Here is a 24,730-nt window from a genome sequence, read left to right as displayed (position 1 = left end):
ACAAAAAATTCTGAAAAAAAGTTGTTTTTGGTTTGACCCAAGCGATTTTTTTAAAACAAATTTTTGTAACTGCCAGTGAACTGAAATTAAATACACCTCCCCCCCACAGATTTGCAAAGATCTAAATAGGAGTGCCAGGTGCTCCTGCTGAGGGCAACAGTAACATGTAGCATTCTGCATTTTGTGTGGGGAAGACTCCTATACTGGCCTGATTTTGAAGAGCCTATGTTGCTGCCTATCTACTGCACCTCCCTCTTCTTTCCCATGACAATTTTCTGGGAAGAAACAATTTAAGCAGTCTCACATCTAGACAATCAACTCAATGAAATAACAATGGGCTTGGATGTATAGTACTATTATTAAATGGTGTAGGAGAATTATTTTCTTAGTGTAAAATGTAATGAACTCAAAATAAGTGAGATCATTTTAGCTGGATAGTAGCTCTCAAGTGACCAATTTTAAAATGGAGCTTAAACTTGAGCCTCAAAAGAGTAAGCAACAATAGCACCATTTCATTTTCAGTTAGCTTGTATATTGCTACTTTTTGGAAGCATTATTGAGTAAAAGATAAAATCTCAAGATTAAATCTTTTACTTGTAAAGATAGTCTAAAATAGCACAGCAACAATAGCGCTTTAATCTCTTTCAATCAATCTTTCAACCATCTGAAACTGAATTAAGCCTGCACAACTCTATATTTGATCAGTTTGCTTGCTTAAGTCCATTAATTTATAATTTGTTATTATATGCTTGTTCTTGCATAAAAGTGAATATATTTAATTCTACAAGTAAATTCTTCAGAGAAGGACTAGCTTTTCAAAAAGAGACTGCATGCTAATTATTGTTCAGTTTTGAGTAATATTTAAATATAGGTTATACATACATGTGCGAGTGTATACAAACACAGACTGAGAAATGAAACATGAGCACGTATCAGGGGAAAATACATACATATTATATAATAAAAAAGTTCAATGGCAGTAAAATTGCAGAGTTATGCACTCAAAATTTAGGACATGCCAGATTTCAGATTGCCCATGCAACCTTAATTTAGTCCCTTTGTGTGTATGCATTATGGTATGGTATTTAATTACATGCCATGTAACAATTTTATCTGTGAGACAAGGTGGGTGAAGTAATAACTTTTATTGGGCCAACTTCTATTGATGAGAGAGAAAACCTTTCATGCTTGCACAGAGCTCCTCTTCAGGTCTGGGAAATATATTCAGCATGCTACAGCTACATACAAGGCAAAACATGGGTGACTAGATGTCTCGATTTTTTAGGGACAGTCCTGATATTTGGGGCTTAGTGTTATATAGGCGCCTATTACCTCCTACCACCTGTCCTGATTTTTCATACTTGCTGTCTGGTCACCCCAGACGGAACAGATGTTTAGCACAAGTTCTAACCACATATTTCAATGGACCATTCAAGGTGATCTGGTCCATCAACACCTCTCGAGTCATGGTGAAGGGCAGCTGGTCTGGGCGTGGTGATAGTGGGATATAGATTGTTGTAATAAACCATAAATCCAGTGCCTCTATTCAATCCATGATTTTATAGTGTCTAACAAAGTTATGAATTTAAGATCCCAGATTAGTCTTTTGAAGGTGTTGTGCAGGTTTCCTATCAGGATGAGGCCTGGGAGGTCAGATATAGAGTGACCGCTCTGTAAAAAGTGTTCACCCACAGCTTATATGGTGTTTTTGTCTTTTATCATTTTTGTGTGAGTTTATTCAAGAGCATAGTGATTGTCTCACGTTACCCACATATTGAACCTGCTTCAAAACAGATATAACCCCCCCCTCCACTATACACTCCCAATTGTCACTTAATATCCCAAAGGGGATAGCATACTCAATGGGGACCACAGGCTGAAAGAAATCTTTCCTGACCCACCCCCATTCTTGTGGTCTTCAAACAACCACCAAACCCCTCTAAGCTCATAATCAAGAAGCAAGCTCCCTCACAGACTAGGACGGAGCAACAAAGTGGCACCAATCCCTGCTAAAATAACAGATGCAAAACCTATAGAAATATCTCTCTACATTACAATGATCAATACCCCCACAACACACCTTTCAGGATTCATGGGTCTTACACACGCCTATCACAACATGTGGTGTACCTCAACTAGAGCACTAAATGCCTCAATAACAGCTATATGGGTGAAGCGGGACAATTACCACATTATCAAATGAACAAAAAATTATAAAAGACAAAAACATTGTCATCTTTTCATGAACAGTTCTCACAGAGCAATCACTATATATTTGACCCTCACCCACAGCTCCCAACCCCTGTGTCACTTCACCTTGAATGGTCCCTTGAAATATGTATTAACTACTTATGCTAAACAATCTGTTCCAACTAGTATTTAGCTGTTACACTTTGAGTACCTCAGGTGAGGTATTTCCAGTAGAGATGAGGAGGTGTTAGTACCGTTATACAAGGCACTGGTGAGACCTCATCTGGAATATTGTGTGCAGTTCTGATCTCCCATGTTTAAGAAGGATGAATTCAAACTGGAACAAGTACAGAGAAGGGCTACTAGGATGATCCGAGGAATGGAAAACCTGTCTTATGAAAGGAGACTCAAAGAGCTTGGCTTGTTTAGCCTAACCAAAAGAAGGCTGAGGGGAGATATGATTGCTTTCTATAAATATATCAGAGGGATAAATACCAGGGAATTATTTAAGCTCAGTACCAATGTGGACACAAGAACAAATGGATATAAACTGGCCATCAGGAAGTTTACATTTGAAATTAGATGAAGGTTTCTAACCATCAAAGGAGTGAAGTTCTGGAATAGCCTTCCAAGGGGAGCAGTGGAGGCAAAAGACATATATGGCTTCAAGGCAAAAGACATATATGGCTTTATATGTTCAATCTCCAACATATAACCCCTTAGCCATCTCTTTTTCAAGCTGAAAAGTCCCAGTCTTTTCAAACACTCCTCATATGGAAGCTGTTCCATACCCTTAATCATTTTTGTTGGGTGTACCATTATTTATATGGTGGTATTAGGATATATTGTGTCATATTATGCATACCTTTCCTTATGGTTCCTAACATTCTGTTTAGCTTATTTGACTGCCACTGCACATTGAGCAGATGTTTTCAGAGAAGTATACACGACTCCAAGATATCTTTCTTGAGTGATAACAGCTCATTTAGATCCCATCATTTTGTATGTATACATTACTTTGCATTTATCAACACTGAATTTCATCTGCCATTTTGTTGCCCAGTCACCCAGTTTTCTGAGAGTGCTTTGTAACTCTTTGCAGGCTGCTTTGGACTTAACTATCTTGATTAATTTTGTATCTTCTGTAAACTTTCCTACCTTATTGTTTACCTGTTTTTCCAGATCATTTATGAACATGTTGAACAGAACAGGAACCAGTTCAGATCTTTGGAGGACCCCTCTATTTAGCTCTCTCCATTGTGAGCATTTATTCCTACTTTTTTGTTCCTGTCTTTTAACCGGTACTGACCTTCCCTCTTACCCCATGAACTGCTTTGATTAAGAGCCTTTGGTGAGGGACTTGTCAAAGGCTTTCTGAAAGTCCAAGTACGTTATATCCAGTGGATCACCCTTGTCCACATGTTTGTGGATATCCTCAGAGAATTCTAATGGTACACACGAAGGTGGAGTTCTGGGTACTTAAGTAACTGGAGAGACTTGGAGGGTATCAGCATTTGTCTTGAGGCCTAGGGCCACATCCCCAAAAGGGATACTAGACACAGAGTCTGATTAAGAGACCATATTTAGAGGCAGCATCTGCATCTACTGAGATACAGTAGGCTTAGAAGCATGCAGAATTCAAAGGCTGGGTACAATACAGCAGTCTGGTGTCTACTACAAGGGAAGATTCTGCCAGGACTGTAATATGATCACATACTATTTTTCTCACAGGATCCTTGCCTCTGTTAATGCTGAAATATTCCAAAATAATTCAGTCTGAAGCAGACACCCAGCATTGAAAAGTTCAGCCTGAATTGCTGCAATTTGGCAGTTAAAAGCAACCAAAAACAGGATCTTATAATGGAAACTGTTTTCATCTTTAACTATTAGATTCACTGACAGCTCTGCCTATCATTAAATACCTTTAAAGTGTTAATTAGTGTACTACCGAATAGAAAGACTAACCATTATATTCAGCTATCTATGATGAACTGAATAATAATATTCTGATTTAACATAATAGATATTTTAGTATTTAAAGGCAATTTTCCTTACTTCCTTACTTCATTTACTTGCTGTTGTCACATTAATACACTGTGCATTGCTGAGATTCACTGAATTGCAATTTGTTGGTAGTTTATAAAATGCCATTACATTAACTTGCATGTTAAAAGGATGCGTTATATTAGAAAAGGAGATTTCAAATAACAGTAAGAATTTGCAATTTATTAAGCTACCTCAAATTGTCATTTGAATACTGTTCTTTAAAAGCCAAGTTTTACACTGCCACCAAGAGAAAAAATGTCAGATATATTATACAGTGCAACAAATACCCATCTTGAGTTTATAGTCTCACTAGGTATTTCCTTTAAACTTCAATTCCATCTTATGCATTCATACATAAAATAGATTTTTTCTAAATCTTAGAATGTTGTTTCATCGCTTTGCCGCAGACTTACCATGACTATTTGATAGATCCTTAACTTCTTGATGGGTTGCTAGAATTACCCATAGTGTCTTTACACCTATTGGTGAATGGGATCCGGGATCAAATTTTATGTAGTGTAGGGCACTTCAATTACCAGGTGCCAAAAGTATCACTGCCCTCAGCCTCAGTCAGCTTTGTATAAACAAATTCTAAGTGCAATGACATATCACACACGCTGTCCTATAAAGTGGTATTACTTAAATTTTTCAACTGAGAGAAGAAGAAAAAAATCCACCCTTTGTTCACAATGATTTTAAAAGTACAGGAGTACAAAGATGATAGATATTGTAGCAAATATGTTTGATATGTTTTATTTTTACATATCTCATATAGATATAATCATCAGTAAACAGCACACACGAACAGAGGAATACAGATCCTATTGTGGAATGATAACTTAAGCTATGAAGAGGTCTATTTGCATGCAGGGGAAAAATAGTAACAAATAGCTTGTGTAAGTACAGGGTTTGAAGGTATACTCAGCTTCTACATCATCTGTATTTGTGACTTACAGGATATTCTCCTGTTTCTTTCTAATTTAATTACAAAATCATTGATTCTGAGTGATGATTTATCAAGTGCAAAAATCAATGAAGATTCCATTCCAGAAAAATTGCATTTTGATGAATATCCAGGTGGACATAGACAAAAACTGACAGCAGCATTGACATCTTCTAGCTTTCTAATAAAGATGAATATGCAGATCTATTCGGCAGTCTGAAATGTGCTTTATCTTGAGTTGGGGAGGGGTTAAATCTCCAAGTGATAAATGTAACCCTCTGGGCAAGAGCTTGATTATGAGTAATGAAGGAAGACATCAGTGAGATAGGGTCTGTCTTTGCATAGAATAGATTTTCTGTGACTTGCATTCTACTCATGATTTAAAGCAAAGATCTGAATTAATGGAAAAAGACATCACACATGCAATTTATCTAATGTAAAAAAACCAAATAAACATACCTCTAGAGGTATATTTCACAGGGAATGTTGCTACTTTATGTGTAAACAATATTAAATGAATCTCTGAAAGGTATTTATTTTATAATATAATGGTAGCTACTACTCAGCTTAAGGGCAGTAGAATCTAGACTTTACCTTTTTACTACACAGACCTCTGGTTTCTAAAGAAAAATGTACACCACAACCAGTTCAATTCACATTATTTTTGGTGACACTCTGTATTTCCTACCTTGGAACTGGGCATTAAATCCTTTCCGTCGGTGGTTACTGTCAGATGTGAAATGGAGTCGTAACCAGTTTTTGCTGCTGATAACAGGAGAAGGCAGGTTCATGCCAGTCAACCTGGAAAAAAAAACTTATTTAAGATACAGTGAAGCAAAAACATGTATTTTAGATTGATTTAAAGGTAACAGACCAAGTGAAATTAAATATACTGATCACAGTGTGCATCATGCATCTGATAGTTGTGATGCACTAGTGTCTATTACTGTATTTTCCTTTCCACATAGTTCTTTGATAGTCAAATTGGTTTCTCCTTCTCTCATTATTATGGGAAATGTAGTGGGAGAAAAAATTTCTAAAGTTTATTTTTTCAGCTGCTAACTTCTCTGCAGAAAAGTTAGCAAGTGATCTTATGACAAAACATCAAAATGCATAAGGTCATATTTATCTAAAATGTTGGTAAACAGTTGCAGAGAATGGTGTTCAGTAGCAAATCGATGCACTGCCTTAAATGAAATGTTATTAATTTTAGAAGTACAATATATACGTTACATCTCATATATCTCATTTACAAGAGCATCAACCTAGCAAGAAAAACTCTCTATATTATAGGTTTCAGAATGGTAGCTGTGTTAGTCTGTATTAGCAAAAACAACGAGGATTCCTTGTGACACCTTAGAGACTAACAAATGTATTTGGGCATAAGCTTTCGTGGGCTAAAACCCACTTCATCAGATGCATGGAGTGGAACATACAGTAGGCAGGTATAAATACATAGCATATGAAAAGATGGGAGTTACCTTAGCAAGTGGAGGGTCAGTGCTAACGACCCAATTCAATTAAGTTGGAAATGGGCTATTCTCAGCAGTTGGCAAGGAGTGGAAATCACTTTTGTAGTGCTAATGAGGCCAATGTAACAAGGTGGCCCATTTCAAACAGTTGACAAGAAGGTGAGAGTATTTAGCAAAGGGAAATTAGTTTTTGTTAGTTGTGTCATCTGTTAGTAAATAGCTTTGCAAGCCCCCACTTTCTGAACTCAAAGTGCCAGAGTTAGTAAATATTAACTTTTCATGATTTTTGTATGTTAAACTCTCATAATTCTTTTCTTACTAACTGTTCTCCCAGAAACCTTACAGTGTTACCAAAAAGCATGGCTGAATTCTAAGGCCTCAGAGTGTTGGTTATTAACCTGAACCTGGAGGGTGGCTAGTATTCAAAAATGTATATAATGAAGCACTGGGCTGTACCTAATCATCCTCAGTGTCTCTAAGTCTGTGAAAGTCTAGATATCTGGAGGAAAAGATCCCTTAAAACTAATGGAAGATATTGACAGACATATCTTACGATAAACAAAACTGGGTAATTGAAGAGGGTTGCTAATGATCCAGTTATGCTCTGTGATTGATGAGAGGTATTTGTTGTTGCAGATGTTTTCTGTGATAAATGAAATAATGACCCATTGAAAGAAGATTTTAACTCATTAGGGAGTGCTTGTTGCAACAGGTGCTCTGATTAACAATTGGGTTTGAAATCCCTTTAGCTTATTGATCATGTAACCTAAGATACCATACAAGAAATTCCATTAGTGATTGGTAACAAGAGAATTTGAAAACAGAACAAGGTGAAATTAATTTTGGGAAAATAATATTCCCTCCAAAAAGGAATACCTTTGTCTTACACCTATAACAGGAAAGAGGTTTTGGGAGTTAGATTGGGGAATGTATTCTACCAGTACCCCACCTCTTCATAGTACACAAGAGTGGTAACATATGTTTTCCTTCTGTATTATGTATAGTGTTGTATTTGTTTGATAATCTTTGATTAAATAATTCCATTTAAACCTGTTATTTTGACAATCTCACATTATTATGGTTATTAAATTAAACTCAACAGGCAACACATCTGCAAATTTTATCAACAGTGATTTTATATTTACTTGTAGATTATTGAAGAAATGTCGAATAGCATCAGGCCTAGTACTGATTAGGGTTGCCAGGCATCTGGTTTTCGACTGGAACGCCCGGTCAAAAAGGGATGCTGGTGGCTCCGGTCAGTACTACTGACTGGGCCGTTAAAATCTGGTTGGCGGTGCAGCGGGGCTAAGGCAGGATCCCTGCCTGCCCTGGCTCTGCACAGCTCCCGGAACTGGCTGAAATGTCCCTAGGCACAGGGATGATCATGGAAGCTCAGTGTGCTGCCCCCACCACGAGTGCTGGCTCTGCAGCTCCCATTGGCCAGGAACCACAGCCAATGAGAGCTGAGGGGGCGGCGTGAGGTAAGCACTGCCCGGCTGGAGCCTGCACCCCAATCATCTGCCCGAGGGCAGAATCCCCTCCTACACCCAAACGCCCTCCCGGAGCCCTCACCCCAAACCCTGCCTTAGCCCTAAGCCCCATCCTGTACCTCAATCCTCTGCCCCAGCCCATAGGCCCATCCTGCAACCTGAACCCCTCATTTCTGGCCCAACCCAGAGCCTGCACTCCCTTCTGCACTCCAACCCCTGCCTCTGCCCAGTGAAACCGAGTGAGGGTGGGAGTGACCCAGCGACGAAGGGATGGAGTGAGTGGGGGCGGGGCCTCAGGGAAGGGGCGAGGCAGGAGACAGAGCAAGGATGTTTGGTTTTGTGCGATTAGAAAGTTGGCAACCCTAGTACTGATCCCTGTTCAACCCCATTAGAAACACTGCCATTCAATCATAATTCCCCATCTTTTTGAGATCTGTCAGTTAGCCAAGTCTTAACCCAGTTAACATCTGCTCAATTGACATTGTATAATTTTAACTTTTTAATCAGAATGCCATGTGGGCTTTTTTATTTAATGTATTACATCTATCCAGTTACCTTTTATCAACCAAACTTTTAATCTTATCAAGGAATGAAATCATATTTGTTTGACAAGTTCTGTTTTCCATAAACTATGTTGACTGGCTTTAATTTTATTCTTATCTTTTAATTCTTTATTAATTGATTCCCATAACAAATTGTGAAACTGCAAGACTATAGAGTGGCACCCTTAACAATTTACTAATTTCATTGTGCATCTAAATAAAGTTGCAGGAATACTTAGGGAATACTGCAAACATTGAGGTTGTTTTGCTGATTGTCTACAAACAAATTGTCAAGGATTTTTATTTTCCTTTATTATTACAACAATTTTTTTTTAGAGTGTGACTTTGACAACTTCACCATTCTCTCAAACAGCTTCTTACTTATTCTCTGCATTAATGTGTTGTGCATCTAGACTGTAAGGAATGTCTGCAAAGCATCATGTTATTTTACTTGTCCTATTCTTAGTGTGGACCAGATCTTATTGGAAACAGTGGCTCATGGACTATCTCATAGTCATCATCATGCCAACCTCCCCTATCATTCATGAACACATTTCCCTGTGCAAACTACTACCGTTGGTTATATGGGAAAATTAGGAAAGCACATTTACATTTTCTCATGAGAAAATGTCTTAATGATAATCATGTTTTGTGCATTTTGAAAAAAAATGTTAATTGCATTCTGTACTAAAGCTCTTTTTTCCATTTCCCCCTCTTAATGATTGTTTCACTGAACTGGGAACAAGGAGGAGAGCAAGACTATTAATTAAGCTTCTTAACTGTCTCAGAGCCCCAGTGTACTGAATTTCCCATGATAAATGTGCCCTTCTTCCACTCTGCCCACCTACATCATCAGATGAAGGCTGATGTGAGAGAGCATACACACACAAAACAACCAATCACATCAAACCCATGTTAATGAAAGTCTTAAAATGTGTGTGTGGGGTCCCTTAAAAGGTGGGGTACCACATAATTGCAATTTACTCCTGCTGTTACTATCAGTTTTTGGTGCTAGTACTCTGCCCCAAAATCCAGTAGAGGTAAGGGCAATAAGTATTTAAAGATCTTTGGAGGGTGGCTGTATCATTCCAAGAGGGAGTTATTTAAAACAAATATCAATAATGCCTTCACTCTACCACGCATGTTAATGTTTTTCTTCATGTAATGTATTATAGTAGGTGGGAGGAGACAGAATTTTGCAAAGTATTTAAAGTAAAAAGAAAAATAACCAAAACTGTCTTTGCAGCTTGCAAGATTTGGACTAACAATGTTTCATGGTGGAAATTAACATGATATTTAAATTTATATTTTAATTTACATCTTTATATTCCAACCTAAACTGATATGGCAGCAAATGAAATCTTTAGTCAAGCTTTACTTAGTCAAGGTTTTCACCTTCAATAGAGAGTATAACATTCCAATATCAAAATTAGTGTACCCATTCAATGATAAAAAAACAAACCTTGCCTAGAAGAAAAATTTTCCTCTAATCTGCAACTGAAGTGTTCATAACAAATCAACTTTATTCTCTAGGATACAGGTACCTACTGATTTGTGACAATTATGCACTGCTGACTCTTAAATTTATGTAATGGCTCCAATTTTTTCTTAGCATGGAGTTTTTCTGGAAGGCTGTGTTAAAAATTTTAAAGAAGACTGGGAGCATTCCTGTTCCCAATGAACTGAAAGGAATAGCCAATTAAAAGCTCTTTTGTTACAAGATTGTCAGATGAAAAGTCACAGGGTTGTAAACAACACAACAATTTTGCTCACTTTAGCTTGTATAGTCCCATGGATAAAATATTAGATTGGGAGTGATCTCTGACCTTCTGTGTTGACCTAGAACAAGTCAAGATCCCTCTGTGCCTCTGTTCATCCACCTAAACTTTGTCTTGTCTATTTAAATTACAAACTGTTCAGAACAGGGATTAACTCTTACTATGTGTTGGAACTGTCTACCACAATGATATGCTGAACTTGATTGGGGCTTCAAGGTAGTACTGTAATACAATTAAGAAAAAGAAAAATCCATGCAATAGTAAAAGGATTTAGTATGGTACGTTGTGCTAACACCTTGCTAGGAAATGGTATGTTCTGAATATAAAAAGCTGCCCTGTCTTTTTAGAGCTGCTCATTTTACTTATAGTGACACCGGCTTTCCCCCAAACATTAAAAGTTAATTGCTGGAAAGATGCATTTTTTGTACAAAATATATTTGCAGTAACACTTTATCTGGTTTGTCCAGAGCTGTGGGGTTAAAAGTCTGAGAGAAACCAATGCCGGAGTATTTTGAATTAAACTGTTACTTGAATTAAATGGTACATTAGCAAAGGAGTAAACACACATGGAGACACAAAAGCAAATTCAAAGTATGTTTATTATTGGCTGCATTTTTTACAGTTGTTCCCCAAATACATACACAAAACTATCTGTCAATCTACAATGCATATCTATAAACGCCATAAGTTTTGGCTAAAATTGCCTCAGTAGTTTCCATTAATCTAAGAAATGATAGTGATAATATTATGATATTGACACAGTGGCATAATCCCCCTGTTTGATCTCTATTCTAACTTAGCTATATGTATGATATTTCAAACCAGAGAGGAATATGTTAATTTTCCATGTCTGACAGTCACTCACTGTTTATATTTGAATTAAAGATGTAGTGAGCCATTGATACCTGATTCATTTTCTGACAGTCTTCTCTTCTGTACAAAAAAATAGTTGGAAGACTAGAATCGGGGTAGATGGGCAATATATGGGTATCGGTGCCTCTTCATAAATTAATCTTGTTTGAATAGGACCCAAACATGCATGTGCACATGCAATATTACCATTCAATAGAAAGAATTTTACAAACACAGGGCTAAATTGGGGAAACCTCACACCCTTTGGTGTGTGAATTAGACTATTTGCATAAGTAAATACTTTTCAACATGTGTAAACATCACAAAATTTAGCCCAGATGAGTACAGTGGGATTCTGTTCATCTGAGTGCATTCAGTTTCCAGATCAATTCCTTTTGCAACTATTTCAGAGCTTGCTTTATTAACTACTGTTACGTTATTGACATGAACCGTGACCGTATAGATCATTGTTGCAACCAAGGTCCTATGGTTGCACCAAATCTTGTACAAAGAAGTTCAAGTAAGGTGTCTACGAAAAGGTGGTAATTTGCTGGTTATGATCATGCTGTCTGCTTGTGTGTATCTTTTTGTATTTGAAGTTATGAATATTGGCTATGTACTTGTATCTCAATGTGTTTGATTCTAAGTAGCACCAGTGAAGCATTTGACCAGTTTATGGAGAAGGAACTCTTCAGATTAAGTGCCCAATCAAGAAACACTTAACTGACAATGGACCTTGGGAGACTCCAATCCACATATGAGAAGCCTTCCTGGGAAAGTTCAAGTTAGCATGCCAGCAATGACTGCTCTGCCTGTAAAGAACTGAGTCATGCATAGACACATGACTTGCCCATGTGACTCCAAACTTCATCTTGCTGATGTGATTTTCCACAGTAAGAACAAAAGAAGCAGAGGCCGCGTGGCAGAGAATATAAACGACCCTGGAAACCCCTCCATCTTGTCTTCAATCCTGCTTCTTACCTCTGGAGGAACTTTGCTACACTGAAGCTCTGAAACAAAGGACTGAATGACCCATCCAAGCTGTGGATGTACTCCAGAGATTTGATTTGGGCCTGCAGTTTATTCCATCACTGCTACAAACCTGAACCAAGAACTCTGCCATTGCTGTATGTAATTGATTACTTTGACCAATTTTAACTCTTATCTATATTTCTTTCCTTTTATGAATAAACAATAAACCTTTAGATTTTAGATTCTAAAGGATCGGCAACAGTGTGATTTGTGGGTAAATTCTGACTTGTATATTGACCTGGATCTTGGGCTTGGTCCTTTAGGTTTGGGAGAACCCTTTTTCTTTTACTGGGATATTGGTTTTCATAACGATTCATTCCCATAAGGAGTGGCTGCTGCTGGTGATACTGGGAAACTGGAGTGTCTGAAGGAATTGCTTGTATGACTTCTTGTTAGCCAGTGGGGTAAAACCAAAGTCTTCTCGGTTTGGCTAGTTTGGTGTGCCTTAATAATGAAGGAACCCCAGCCTTGGGCTGTCACTGCCCTGCTCTAAGCAATTTTTCCTGAATTGATACTCTCAGTAGTGTCCCGCCAAAGGCTGATTTGTTACTACATACATGACATTTTGATTCATTTACATAAAATTGATTCATTTAATAAATCTATTATTTTTGTAAACTTAAATATTGTAAGGGACGGAATTGTGCAAAGTGAAAAAAAGGAGAAAAAGAATACACAAAGACTCTTTTTGCATCTCATGTACAGGTTCCAGGCACAATAAATGTTCTTGCGGTCAGGAGCCATATGGACTGTTCCCAGACACTGATGCTTTTGTCCCAGACACTGCAGGAAGACAAGACAAGACAAGACAAGATACCAGGTTCGTGGTTTAACTAGGCCACAGTTTTATTAAGTAACACTTCTGGAAACTAAAAAAAACCAAAACATTTATTCATGTCTGAGTATCGGTGACATAGCAGAATTTTCAGGAGCCGTCACAATCCATCACTAACTTTGAGCACTCAGCAGCTGATCTTCACTGATCTGAGCCACACCATCCATCCAACTCCTCACTGGTCATCTATAATTATGACTCACCACCATTCCTTCAATAATAACTTTCTTCAGATTATTTCCACTTCTATGCCTAATGTGACCAAAGTACATACGTTTGTGTCTATTGATTTCTGCTTAGGGTTGGCTTCTCTCCAATCATATTTCCATCAGGAGCAGATCTGGCTCCCACCCTGGTTGCTAGGCAACCCAGCAAGCTCAGCTGTGCCGAAAGACCCTTCTGCAAATGGTCCGGCTTCCTGATTGGGCAGGAGAACCTGCAGCCTGCTACTTGAGCCGTGAAGCGGCAGCAGTGGAGAGGTGGTTTAACATGTACCACACCTGTGCCTTCCCTGCTCCTGCCTCTAGCCCTTGTTCCAGCCTTTCATTCTGCCCTCTCTGATCTAGTCTATGGCTCCCTGTCCTGTTCCCTATCCTGACTCTGGTTCCAACCTTTGACTGATTCTGGCTTCATCCTCACCGTGGTATCTGACTATTGGATTTACACTACTCCCAATTGCCATGGCAACTGCCAGACAAGGTCCTGCTCCACCCACTATGTAGATCACCAAGGCCTGGCAGCTTGCAATTTTTAACATAGGCATTCATCTTTTTTTTACTATCCAGGAGATATGCAAGAGTCTTCACCAGCAACACATTCCAATAGCTTCAATTTTCTTCTTGTCAGCAGCATTAACTTCTCACAATTCACATGCATAAACTGCTATTGAAAAAAATAGGGTTTTCTCCAGTTCCCTCATTTTACATTTCTAGATGCTATGGTTTCCCCACCACACACTTTCTTTATCAAGGCCATAGCTGAACAAACCATACTTAGCTTTTTTCTGGTTTCTTTGGAACAGCCACCTTGGTTGGATATATGCGATCCAAGATAATTAATTTAATCTATTATCTCTACAGCTTGTCTGTTAATCATGATGTTTGCATCCTGTTTTTCTTAGTTGTATCAAAGTACATGCATTTTCTTTTTTGTTGCATTCAGAAATAGTCCATATTACTCACTAACTGTTTTTACAGGCTCCAACATTTGTTGTACTGCACCAATGGCTATAGGAAAGAGTGTCATGCCATTGGCATGGTTAAGAAGTGTCCACCAATTGAAATCTTAGTTCCTTCCACTTGGTCAAAACCTTCCAAGTGTTGTCTCTTAACAAACTCTGTGCACACATTAAACAGGCTTGGGGACAAAATACACCCTTGTCTCACACTCTGCCCTGTGGAAAACCACTTGCTGTCACCTACTGTGAATTATCCAGCAACAACTCATCCAGTGCAGATCATACTTCCTATTATAATCCATTCCACCTGACAGAGGACTGCCAACTACCATTGCTGGGACCCACCGCCTCTCCTCATATAATAGTTAAGGAAGCTAATCTAGAGAAGGTTGTTTCCTTGTTATTCCAGAAATTAGGAGCTCTAACCCTATTCCCCACCTTCTTTAGGAGATGCCTTCTCCCAATCTGTTCCAATTCCAGTTTATCAGGGGACTGGACACACACCCCTGGTGATGAGTACCTGCACTGGGCACCTGCCAAGATTCGACAAAATTAATGTTACAACTTAACCTAGCAACCGCGTCCCCGGGCTGTTGAGACAACCGTAACAAACCCAAACCTTGCCTGGGACAATTCCTTCCAGTCCAAAAAGGCAGCTATCACAATGACCACAGTAAACCACCAAAACCTCATCCTACTCTAATCCTAAGGGGGGAGATTTCCTTCCTGAAGCCCCATATTAAAGGGGAAGGGCTTATAAACCCTCCCCTTTGGGAACAGAAGCCAATAGGCTTAAGATGTACCTTACTGTCCAACCAAACAATTAATATTTATATTTTATCAATAATGCTCACACAGACAGAGATATACTGCATATATTAATAGTCATACATAAAGTAGTGAATGTATTCATATACAAAATAGATTGAGAGCACTATGTAAAGACTCTCTCCTTAACTTAGTAGTTAGCAAGTGTTTATCAGTAATGAACTAAAACAAAGTAATGAACTAAACAACTTACAAATAGATACACACATATGATCTAGTCACACTGGTATTTCATTTCATAGAAACTTCCAGGGGTAAATAATGTATTCCTTATTAAATGTAAGTCCCATTGAGAAGAGCTAGAAAGTCCCTCTTTGAAGCCTACATTAGGATATCAAGGGATTGCAATAGTAGCCGTTTTAATAAAATCAGCATATATAACCAGGTTTGACCACTAAAATGATATTTTATTTTTATTATCTCAATTAAAATGCCTTAATAGTTGTGATATCTTATTTGACTAAAATGTAATGCAAGGTGATTATTTAAATGGGGAAGATCTGGAGAAAACAAGGTTCCTCTTGTTGTCTGTTGCATAGCTTTGATATTGAGAAAGAAGATAATAGCAGCTAATGTTTTCATCTGAACAAGTATATAAAAGAAAGTGTACTTTTATTTCCTTTGCAGATTTGTTAAAATTGTACTGAATATAATTAAAGTGCAATGTATTCTTTGCTATCATGTAATACTGCTGATAGTTCACTTTCTCAAGGTTCTAAATCTATAAAAGAATTGAAGTAAATGAGACCTCCATTTTTTCTGCTCAATTCTCTTTGTTTTGTTAACTCATCTTTCCTCATCTGTTTTATCTTATCTACTTTGTCAACCTTTCTGGTTTTGTCTGATAACTAGACAGCAGGCTCTCTGGTGCAGGGACTGTCTTTGTTATTTGTCTGTACAATGTTTTCCTTGCCTGGGGTTCCTATGTGCTACTGTAATACAAATAAATAAATACTAAACAACAAGTGAATTGACTGGGGACAAAAATAAAGTAATAATATTCAGAGAGAAACACTATAGCATGGATGAACTGGTTTAGATAAAAAAACACACCCAAACCATCACCCCCAAGTTAAACCAAACCCTCCCTCTACCCCATTTTCATGTAGCTCTGCACTTCCATGATTCACCTGATCCCAGGCATATTAATAACTTTACTGAATTTTGCCATTTTGAAAATGCTGTACAAACATTTATCTAGTCTTCAAAACATCCTCTGAGATATGTATTATCTCCATTTTAGATAGAAAACAGGCACAGATAGGACCTTAATTTTGAAAAAATTCTCCCTTGAAGCTGCTAGGGCATCAAAACCAAGAGATTTGCAAAATCATGCATAGATTCAGATGTCTACCTAGTCAGAAATGAGAACCCTGTGAGGATCATCCATCACTAGCTGAAACCAATGAAAGATTAAATGACATGAGGTAGTTTTCAAAAAGGAGACAGTGAGGCTGCAGGCAGTAAAAGGCTAGACTGAATAAAACACAGAATGTTGAGTCCAGCACAGAGGCACAACAAGGGATGGGGACCAGGAGACCTGTGGGCCCCTGACCAGAACTGAGTGGCATAACAGTGGAGCCCCTTCCTATGTGCCAAGTCACAATGCCACTCAATCAAATTTGGCCTGGCCACCACTCTGTCATGACAGAGAGACAATCAGTCCAAATTTTAGTGACGTTGTGACCCTGTGTATCCCTTTCCCCTCCCCCGACATATAGTTCTGCGGTTCTTCCAACACCCATAGGCACTTCCTGGAAAGAAGTGAGGCAGGGGGCACTGGGAACCCCCAGGCCCCAGGAGAGTGGGAGGATAGGATCTAGGCTTTTTGTGAATCTTGGCATCTGGAGCTCCCAGAAGTGGCCCCTGGTGAGGATGGTGCTCTTCAGCCTGACTGCCTCTTCGGGTAAAAGCTTGAGCTGGGTGTAGGGGAAGGAGACTGCAGTGGGGAGAGCTCAGAGCTGAGTGTGAGCCACTGAGGGAGATGAGTGTGGGGCTGGGACAGCAGGAGGGGCGTGTGTGTGTAGTTTGGTGTAGGGGGGAGAACATGGGTCTGGGTGAAGAGGAAGCATGAAAGAATTCAGAATTGGATCTGGGGAAGACTGGGAGTGGATGTGGGGTGTGTGTAGGGCTGGATACAGGGGGACAAAGCTTGAGGCTCAGTGCAGGGAAGTGGAGGGAGAGCCCTAGACCACCTCCGTAGGAGAATTCTAGTTACAACCATGTTCTAGGACAAAATAGATGTGAGAGATGATTAAATTTATCAAACAGACAGTTGAGTAATGAGAGACATTGTGTTCTAGAATTAAGATGAGGAATTGACAGATACAGATAAATGTGTGTTTCATGGAGGAATGAAGGAGAAAAAAAATCAGTAACAAATTGGGGATCTACAAGAACAGAGAGAGTGGAAAACTGATTGTTCAGAACTAGATTCCAATTTTTAAAGGTATTTAGATCCTTAAAGATTAAATCAATTGGTATTAGGCACCTAGTGACTTTTGAAAATCCCACTAAGCATCTGCCTGCATCTTTAGACACCTGCATAAATTTAAAAATCTGGTCCCTAAAGTCTTTCAATAAAAGAGAGCTTGAGAGATGGAGAAAGTGAGGAAGACGATGAAGGGACACTTGAGAGAGTAAGAGAGGAAATGTGTGTAAGAGAGTAGTTCATAAGAAGGAAGAGAGAGAAATAAAGCAAAAATGTATTTTCCAAGTGATGTAATTCTGGGAGATGCATCTAAACAAGAAGCCTACAAACCTAGATTTTTATCTTAAATTGTGTTTTTGTTCACCAGCCAGTTAGAAGCATCATCATGTGTACCTGGTAAATAGATTTTCCTCAGGCATTTTTTCAGCACCCCTCTGCATTGCCTCGCAGATAGAGAAAGCTTGCTTTCCAGACTTTCACTTTAAAATGTCTTGTAATGTATACTGTGCTAAAATGCCATACATTACATGCTCTGGGGAGATGCAAGATATCTTTGTCTGTGCTCCCCCCTTAACACAGGTGCCACACAAGAACGTCCCTTGTGAAGCATACTGTTCCAAAAGGAAGAGGAAAAGTGGAGGAAAATATTTAAATATCTATGCACACTGGGGCAGAATTAAGGTTGAACATTTAATCTTAGCCATTGAATCTTTGTGATTTTTGTTAACCTTATTGGACCACTGTTATATTTATTTATTTTTGCTTTATATTTACATAGCCCCCCCCCCCCTTTTTTTTTTTTTTTTTAAAGAAAGCATTAAATAGAAAATATATTTATTTGGTGTATGCAGTCTGGTCAAGACAAGCCGCAGTGTTCTTATCAACAATGTTCAAGGCATGAAGACCTTCGGGAAGTTGGGCCATTTTGCAGTCCTCAATAATGTGTGTCATGGTTTGTGGCTGCTCACATTGACATAGTGGACTGTTCCTAAAACACCACCGAAATTCGTCTGCAGCATAAATTCCATATCCAGTACGAAACCAATTGAGAAGGCTCCATTGCCTTTGTGGTAAATCAAACCTGGGTTGATGTTGAGTGTGGTACAAGACAATTATTTGTCATTTTCTCTCCGGACCATGAAGTTCGCTATGCATCCTCTACTGTAAATCCCTCACCTGGTAAACTTATCCACAATGGATGCCATGAGCACAGACAACCATGTGGTGAATTAAACAAGTCTTTAATTAATGGTAGATGTGGCATACCATGTAATTTCATCATGAGCTTTGCTACACTTTCCTCTCTGCGAACACAGGGTGGAGCAATATTGCAATATTAAATAATAGAAAAGCAAAAGGACAAAGGGAAAGATCTTGACTATTCAGCTTTTGTGCACTAATAGGTGTGGGAGTTTGTAAAAGCTTTTATCTTGAGCTATTTGTCTTGAGTCCCTAGAAACTCCTGTTTACTGGACTTAGCCTTTAAAACTTTGGACCACCCTGAAATTTTGGGGGGATGCTGTGTGTCAACCTTAAAAGTTCTTAACATGAAAGATAATTGACCGTTTAATTTCAAAATTAACTTGAACTTTATATCTTAATGACATCAGGAAAGCAAGCCAAGCTTGTCAATTTTATCATTTTGAAATGATTCAAATACAAATGTTGAGATCAGAATCTATGGGAAAAAGTGTGTTTGTGCATGCACACACACAAATACACATGCACACATCCCACCGCTGAAATGCAGCCACTTCTGGGATGGAAGTGCACACAGTAGTACTGCATAACATTTTAGGATAAAAAATAAAATAGTATCTGCAGCTGAAACTGTATTTCCAACTTTGTTCAAGAGCTGGGTCCTGGTAATAATCCTCCTGCTGCTTGCAGGAATATGCTATGCTAAGGAATAAAACTGTGTAGGAGGAAACCTTTCACTTTAATCTTTGTTTATTCTGAATGGAGGGAACTTTTTTCATCTACAGCTTCCACTATTCTTCATATTATAGTTTCCAAATGAATCATGCTTCCTAGTATTTCTCTTTTGACACCTTAAAATTATTCATGTTCAGAAGTGAGTGATTCTAAAATTTCTGTATGTTACCCATTCCCAATAACTGCTCAAAGGTTTCTCCATTCTACATCTTTCTGATGTCCTGTCTTTTGTCTTTAATACGTTAATTGAATTTTCCCCACAGTTTATTCTTCACAACACTACTCTGCAGTGCTTTCAGTATCTCTTTTTCCTGATAAATCTGTAAAACCTTTGTTTAATCCTGGGAATCGTAAGGGATTTAACATCCTCTTCTTTTCAGTACTTCCTGATAACTGTAGTGGCATACCATGGCTTCCCCCTCAAGCCATGCTTTTCAAATTTAGCTACTGGCCTGAGAGCAATTTTTTTTTTCAAAGACAAAAATCCACTGAATTTATATGACTTGTCTCTTCGACCTGCAAATACTTCAAAATCTTTCCTACAATATTATTACTTAAACTTTTGACTCATCAGAGGGAATTTCTATTTAGGAAAAATGGTTTTGTTATAAAAATTCATACATCTTGGTTTTCAGCTTGTGGTTTCTTTTCCAAACAGAATTTTGGAATTAAAATAAATTATTGTTCAGAGCTACCTGACTGATTTATTCTGTCAATACTAAATGTAGTGGAATTTGGGACTGAAATAATCTTCTTTTTTTTGTATGTGTTCACTTTAGATATATTTCTGCTAAAACAGATTGTTTTATTCTAACTCTCCATTCCCTTATATACATATACACATAAGAATTCTGTCATGATTGAATGTCTGCAAATAAAAATGATCCATTTTGTATATGAATTATATTTGCATAGATGTATTTTACTTAGAGGTGAAATACAGTTTTGACTTCTTCTGTTACTAATATTAGATTATTATGAAATTATGATTTTCTTTTTTTAAGCCTACAAGACTATGATTTAAAAGAAATAGACCCTGCATCTGAAATGAGCTTTACTGGATAAAGCTAATGTAGTAACTAATATAATTGAAATAAGATTAAAATTTCTATAATCTCTACAATTCTGTCAGTAAGGTAAAATCCAATTTTGGTCTGACTGAGATCAGTGGGAATTTTGTCACTGAATTCAGTGGGATCATATGGGCTGATTATTGCACTGATTTAGGACTCAATCCTCTAAATCCTTTATGTACTTAACTCCCATTGAACAGGAACTCCATATCCAGAAAGCTTGAAATTAGGGTTGCCAACTTTCGAATGACACAAAACCAAACACCTTAGCCCTGCCCCTTCCCTGAGGCCCCGCCCTCCGCTCACTACATTCCCACTCCCTTGGTGGCTCGCTCTCCCTCACCCTCACTCACTTTCACTGGGCTGGGGCGAGGGCTTGGGCTGTGGGAGGGCTCTGGCTGGGGGTATGGCTTCTCTGGTGGGGCCAAGGATGGGGGTTTGGGGTGCAGGAGGGGGCTCTGGGCTGGGGGTGTGGGCTCTGGGGTACAAGAGGGGGCACCAAGTTGGGGGGGGGCTCAGGGCTGGGGGGAGGAATTGGAGTTCAGGGTTGGGGTGAGGGCTTACCTCAGGCAGCTACCGGTCAGCGGTGCAGCAGGCCTAAGGCAGGCTGCCTGCCTGTCCTGACACTGTGTTGTGTGTGCCCTGGAAGCGGCCAGCAGGTCCAACACTGGTAGGCAGGGAGTCAGGATGCACCATGCGCTACTCTTGCTCACCCCTGTCACTGGTTCCTGGCCAATGGGAGTGTGGAGCCTGTGCTTGGGGCGGGGGCAGCGCACGGAGCCCCATGCCCACCCTCCCACCCCCGCCTAGGAGCTGGACCTGCTGGCCACTTCCGGAGTGCAGCGCGGTATCAGGACAGGTAGGGACTAGCCTGCCTTAGCGCCGCAGCACCGCCAACTGGACCTTTAATGGCCCGGTTGACGATGCGGACCTGAGCCGACAGGGTCCCTTTTTGATCATGTTTTCCAGTCGAAAACCATACACGTGATCACCTTATTTGCAGTATAAGGCATAACATTTCACATGAGAAACTTCCCACAGGTTTATATATGGCCTATGCAAAGCCATTCCATTTGATGACATTGAAAACTACACATTAAAGCCAGTGCAAACACAATTGCTAGCACCTGAATAATTGCTAAAAATTCAACTTGTGTAATATGATGGGTTTGCTGAGGGATCAATTTTCAGCCTGTTTGAATATCAGGCCACTTATTTAGGTGCCTTTACGTGGAGTTCTGTTCCAAACTTCAGGCACCAGAATTTGAAAATTTGGGGCCTCATTTGCAGTTGCGCCAAATCCCAACTCCTCTTTTAAAAGTCAGGCCACTTGGAGTAAGCACCTTACGAGATGAATGCAGCCAAGTAATGGAAACCAAACAGAACTGTCTTCATGCCTCTAAATACTTTCACTTGAACATATTGACAGTGGTTGTGAAAACAACTGCTAGGTACAGCCATTCTTATTCTGTTCCTTTTTCTAAATGTGTTAAATACACAGAAGGAGGAAAGATATATAACTAGAGTGATAACACTAAATTTACTGGAGTTGCTGATGTTTTAAAGAGTTGATTATATCGGTCCCCTTAATAGTCACGAGTGTTACATTTTTAGGGCTTTCCTGATACTTGTATTAGCCTTTAAAGCATAAAGCTTTTCATACAAGTTCTGAAACTAGTGTGATGGGGATATATTTGATCTTTGTGGGTCCCTTCTGGTAGCCTTGAGGCCCAACTTCACCCCATAGCTGAAACAGGGCCGGCGCTTCCATTTAGGTGACCTAGGTGGTCGCTTAGGGTACCAGGATTTGGGGGGGTGGCATTTTGCTGCCTTCGGCGGCAATTCGGCAGCAGGGGGTCCTTCCGTGCTCCGGGTCTTCGGTGGCAATTCTGCAGCGGGTCCTTCACTCTCTCTGGGACCCGCCGCCAAAGTGCCCTGAAGACCGGGAGCTGGGACTGCATAGAGAAGAACCTAGACCCGCTAAATTGACCGCCGATGCATCAATCGCTGCACCATCGATCCTCTGGTAACTGCAGACAAGCTCTGAGAATGCTGGCCTGGAGAGAGGGCTGGAGATAAAAGGGCCCAGTAGGAAGAGGTCTAGGGACTTCGTGAGTTGGCTGGAGGGCCAAACCACTAAAGTCCTGCCAGGGTCAGCCAGCAGCTACCAGGGGTCATCAGCATTGAGAAAAGGACTAAAGTACCATACCCAGCTGCCCAAAGGCAATCAGTGAGTGCCCCCTTACACTAATTTTGATGGAGCATTAAGGCAAGATTGTTGACCCATGAGGCTACTTAGTGGATGGTGTGATTTTTTTTTTAATTTTATTTTATTTATAGAAAAGTTCATCATTGTAATTTATTTTTGCATTCATAATGTTAACCATCAAATTAAATTTCTGACACATTATCTTATCACATTTTTAAATGGTAAAGAGCAACTTTAATTCCATCTGTTTTCCCTGAGTTAATGGTAATGGGACAGTGATAATAAACTTCCTTTTATTTTCTAATTATTAGGGCTGTCAGTTAATCACAGTTAACTCATGCGATTAACTAAAAAAAAATCAATCACGATTAATCACACTTATAACAATAGAATACCAATTGAACTTTATTAAATATTTGTGGATGTTTTTCTACATTTTCAATATTGATTTCAATTACAACGCAGAATACAAAGTGCACAGTGCTCACTCTATATTATTTTTTATTACAAATATATGCACAGTAAAAATGATAAACAAAAGAAATAGTAGTTTTCAATTCTCCTCATACAAGTACTGAATTGCAATTTCTTTATCGTGAAAGTGTAACTTTTTTTTGTTACATAACCGCATTCAAAAACAAAAACAGTGTAAAACTTTAGAGCCTACAAGTCCACTCAGTCCTACTTCTTATTCTACCAATCGCTAAAACAAACAAGTTTGTTTACATTAATGGGAGATACTGCTGCCTACTTCTTATTTTCAATGTCACCTGAAAGTGAGAACAGGTGTTCGCATGGCACTTTTGTAGCCAGCGTTGCAAGGTATTTACATGCCAGATATGCTAAACATTCATATGCCCATCCATGCTTCGACATGCTTCCATGCTGATGATGCTCATTAAAAAAAATAATGCATCAATTAAATTTGTGACTCTTCTCCTTGGGGGGAGAATTGTATGTCTTCTGCTCTGTTTTACCCACATTCTGCATATATTTCATGTTATAGCAGACTTGGATGATGACCCACCATATGTTCATTTTCAAAACACTTTCACAGCAGGTTTGACAAAATGCAAAGAAGGTACTGATGTGAGATTTCTAAAAATAGCTATAGCACTCGACCCAAGGTTTAAGCATCTGAAGTGCCATACAAAATCTGAGAGGGACAAGGTATGATGCATGCTTTTAGAAATCTTAAAAGAGAAACACTCTGATGCAGAAACTACAGAACCCAAACCACCAAAAAAGAAAATCAACCTTATCCTGGTGGCATCTGACTCAGAGAATGAAAATGAAGATGCGTCAGCCACACTGCTTTGGATCGTTATCAAGCAGAACCCATCATCAGCATGGAAGCATATCCTCTGCAGGGCCGTCCTTAGGCATACGCAGCATACGTGGCTGCATAGGGCACCCGAAAATTTTTAGATGCACAATCTGAGTATTCATCTTTAGCCTTAAATGCTTGGATGTTCAGACATATAGTTTTTTAAATAAATCCTTCAAAAGACCACCCTTATGTAAATACACATGCGAGCCTGGGCTGCCATCAGGCATAGGGGCACCAATTTAATAATACTGCCATGGTCCCCATAAATGCTAAGCATTGCTCTGGTCCTCTGGAATGGTGGTTGAAGCATGAAGTGATATATGAATCTTTAGCGGATCTGACACATAAATCTCTTGCAACACCAGCTACAACAGTGCCAAGCTAACGCCTGTTCACACTTTCAGTGACACTGTAATCAAGAAGCGAGCAACATTATCTCCTGCAAATTGTAACTAACCTTGTTTGTCTGAGTGATTGGCTGACCAAGAAGTAGGACTGAGTGGACTTGTAGGCTCTAAAGTTTGACATAGTTTTATTTTTGAATGCAGGTTTTTTTTATGCATA

The 24,730-nt window shown here is 39.1% G+C and overlaps 1 protein-coding gene across 1 annotated transcript in view; it reads right to left on the bottom strand.

Moving 5' to 3' along the window:
* Window positions 1-24,730, bottom strand: part of CSMD1 (CUB and Sushi multiple domains 1) — a 1,946,356-nt gene that overhangs the window by 790,468 nt on the left and 1,131,158 nt on the right. Inside the window, exon 6 of the mRNA XM_054023823.1 lies at window positions 5,868-5,980. Coding sequence (XP_053879798.1) covers window positions 5,868-5,980 — 113 coding nt within the window. The remainder of the gene's footprint in view (window positions 1-5,867; window positions 5,981-24,730) is intronic.

The sequence above is a fragment of the Malaclemys terrapin genome, chromosome 3 (genome assembly GCF_027887155.1).
Source record: "Malaclemys terrapin pileata isolate rMalTer1 chromosome 3, rMalTer1.hap1, whole genome shotgun sequence".
Taxonomy (NCBI): Eukaryota; Metazoa; Chordata; order Testudines; family Emydidae; genus Malaclemys; species Malaclemys terrapin.
This window is presented reverse-complemented; position numbering and strand designations above follow the sequence as displayed.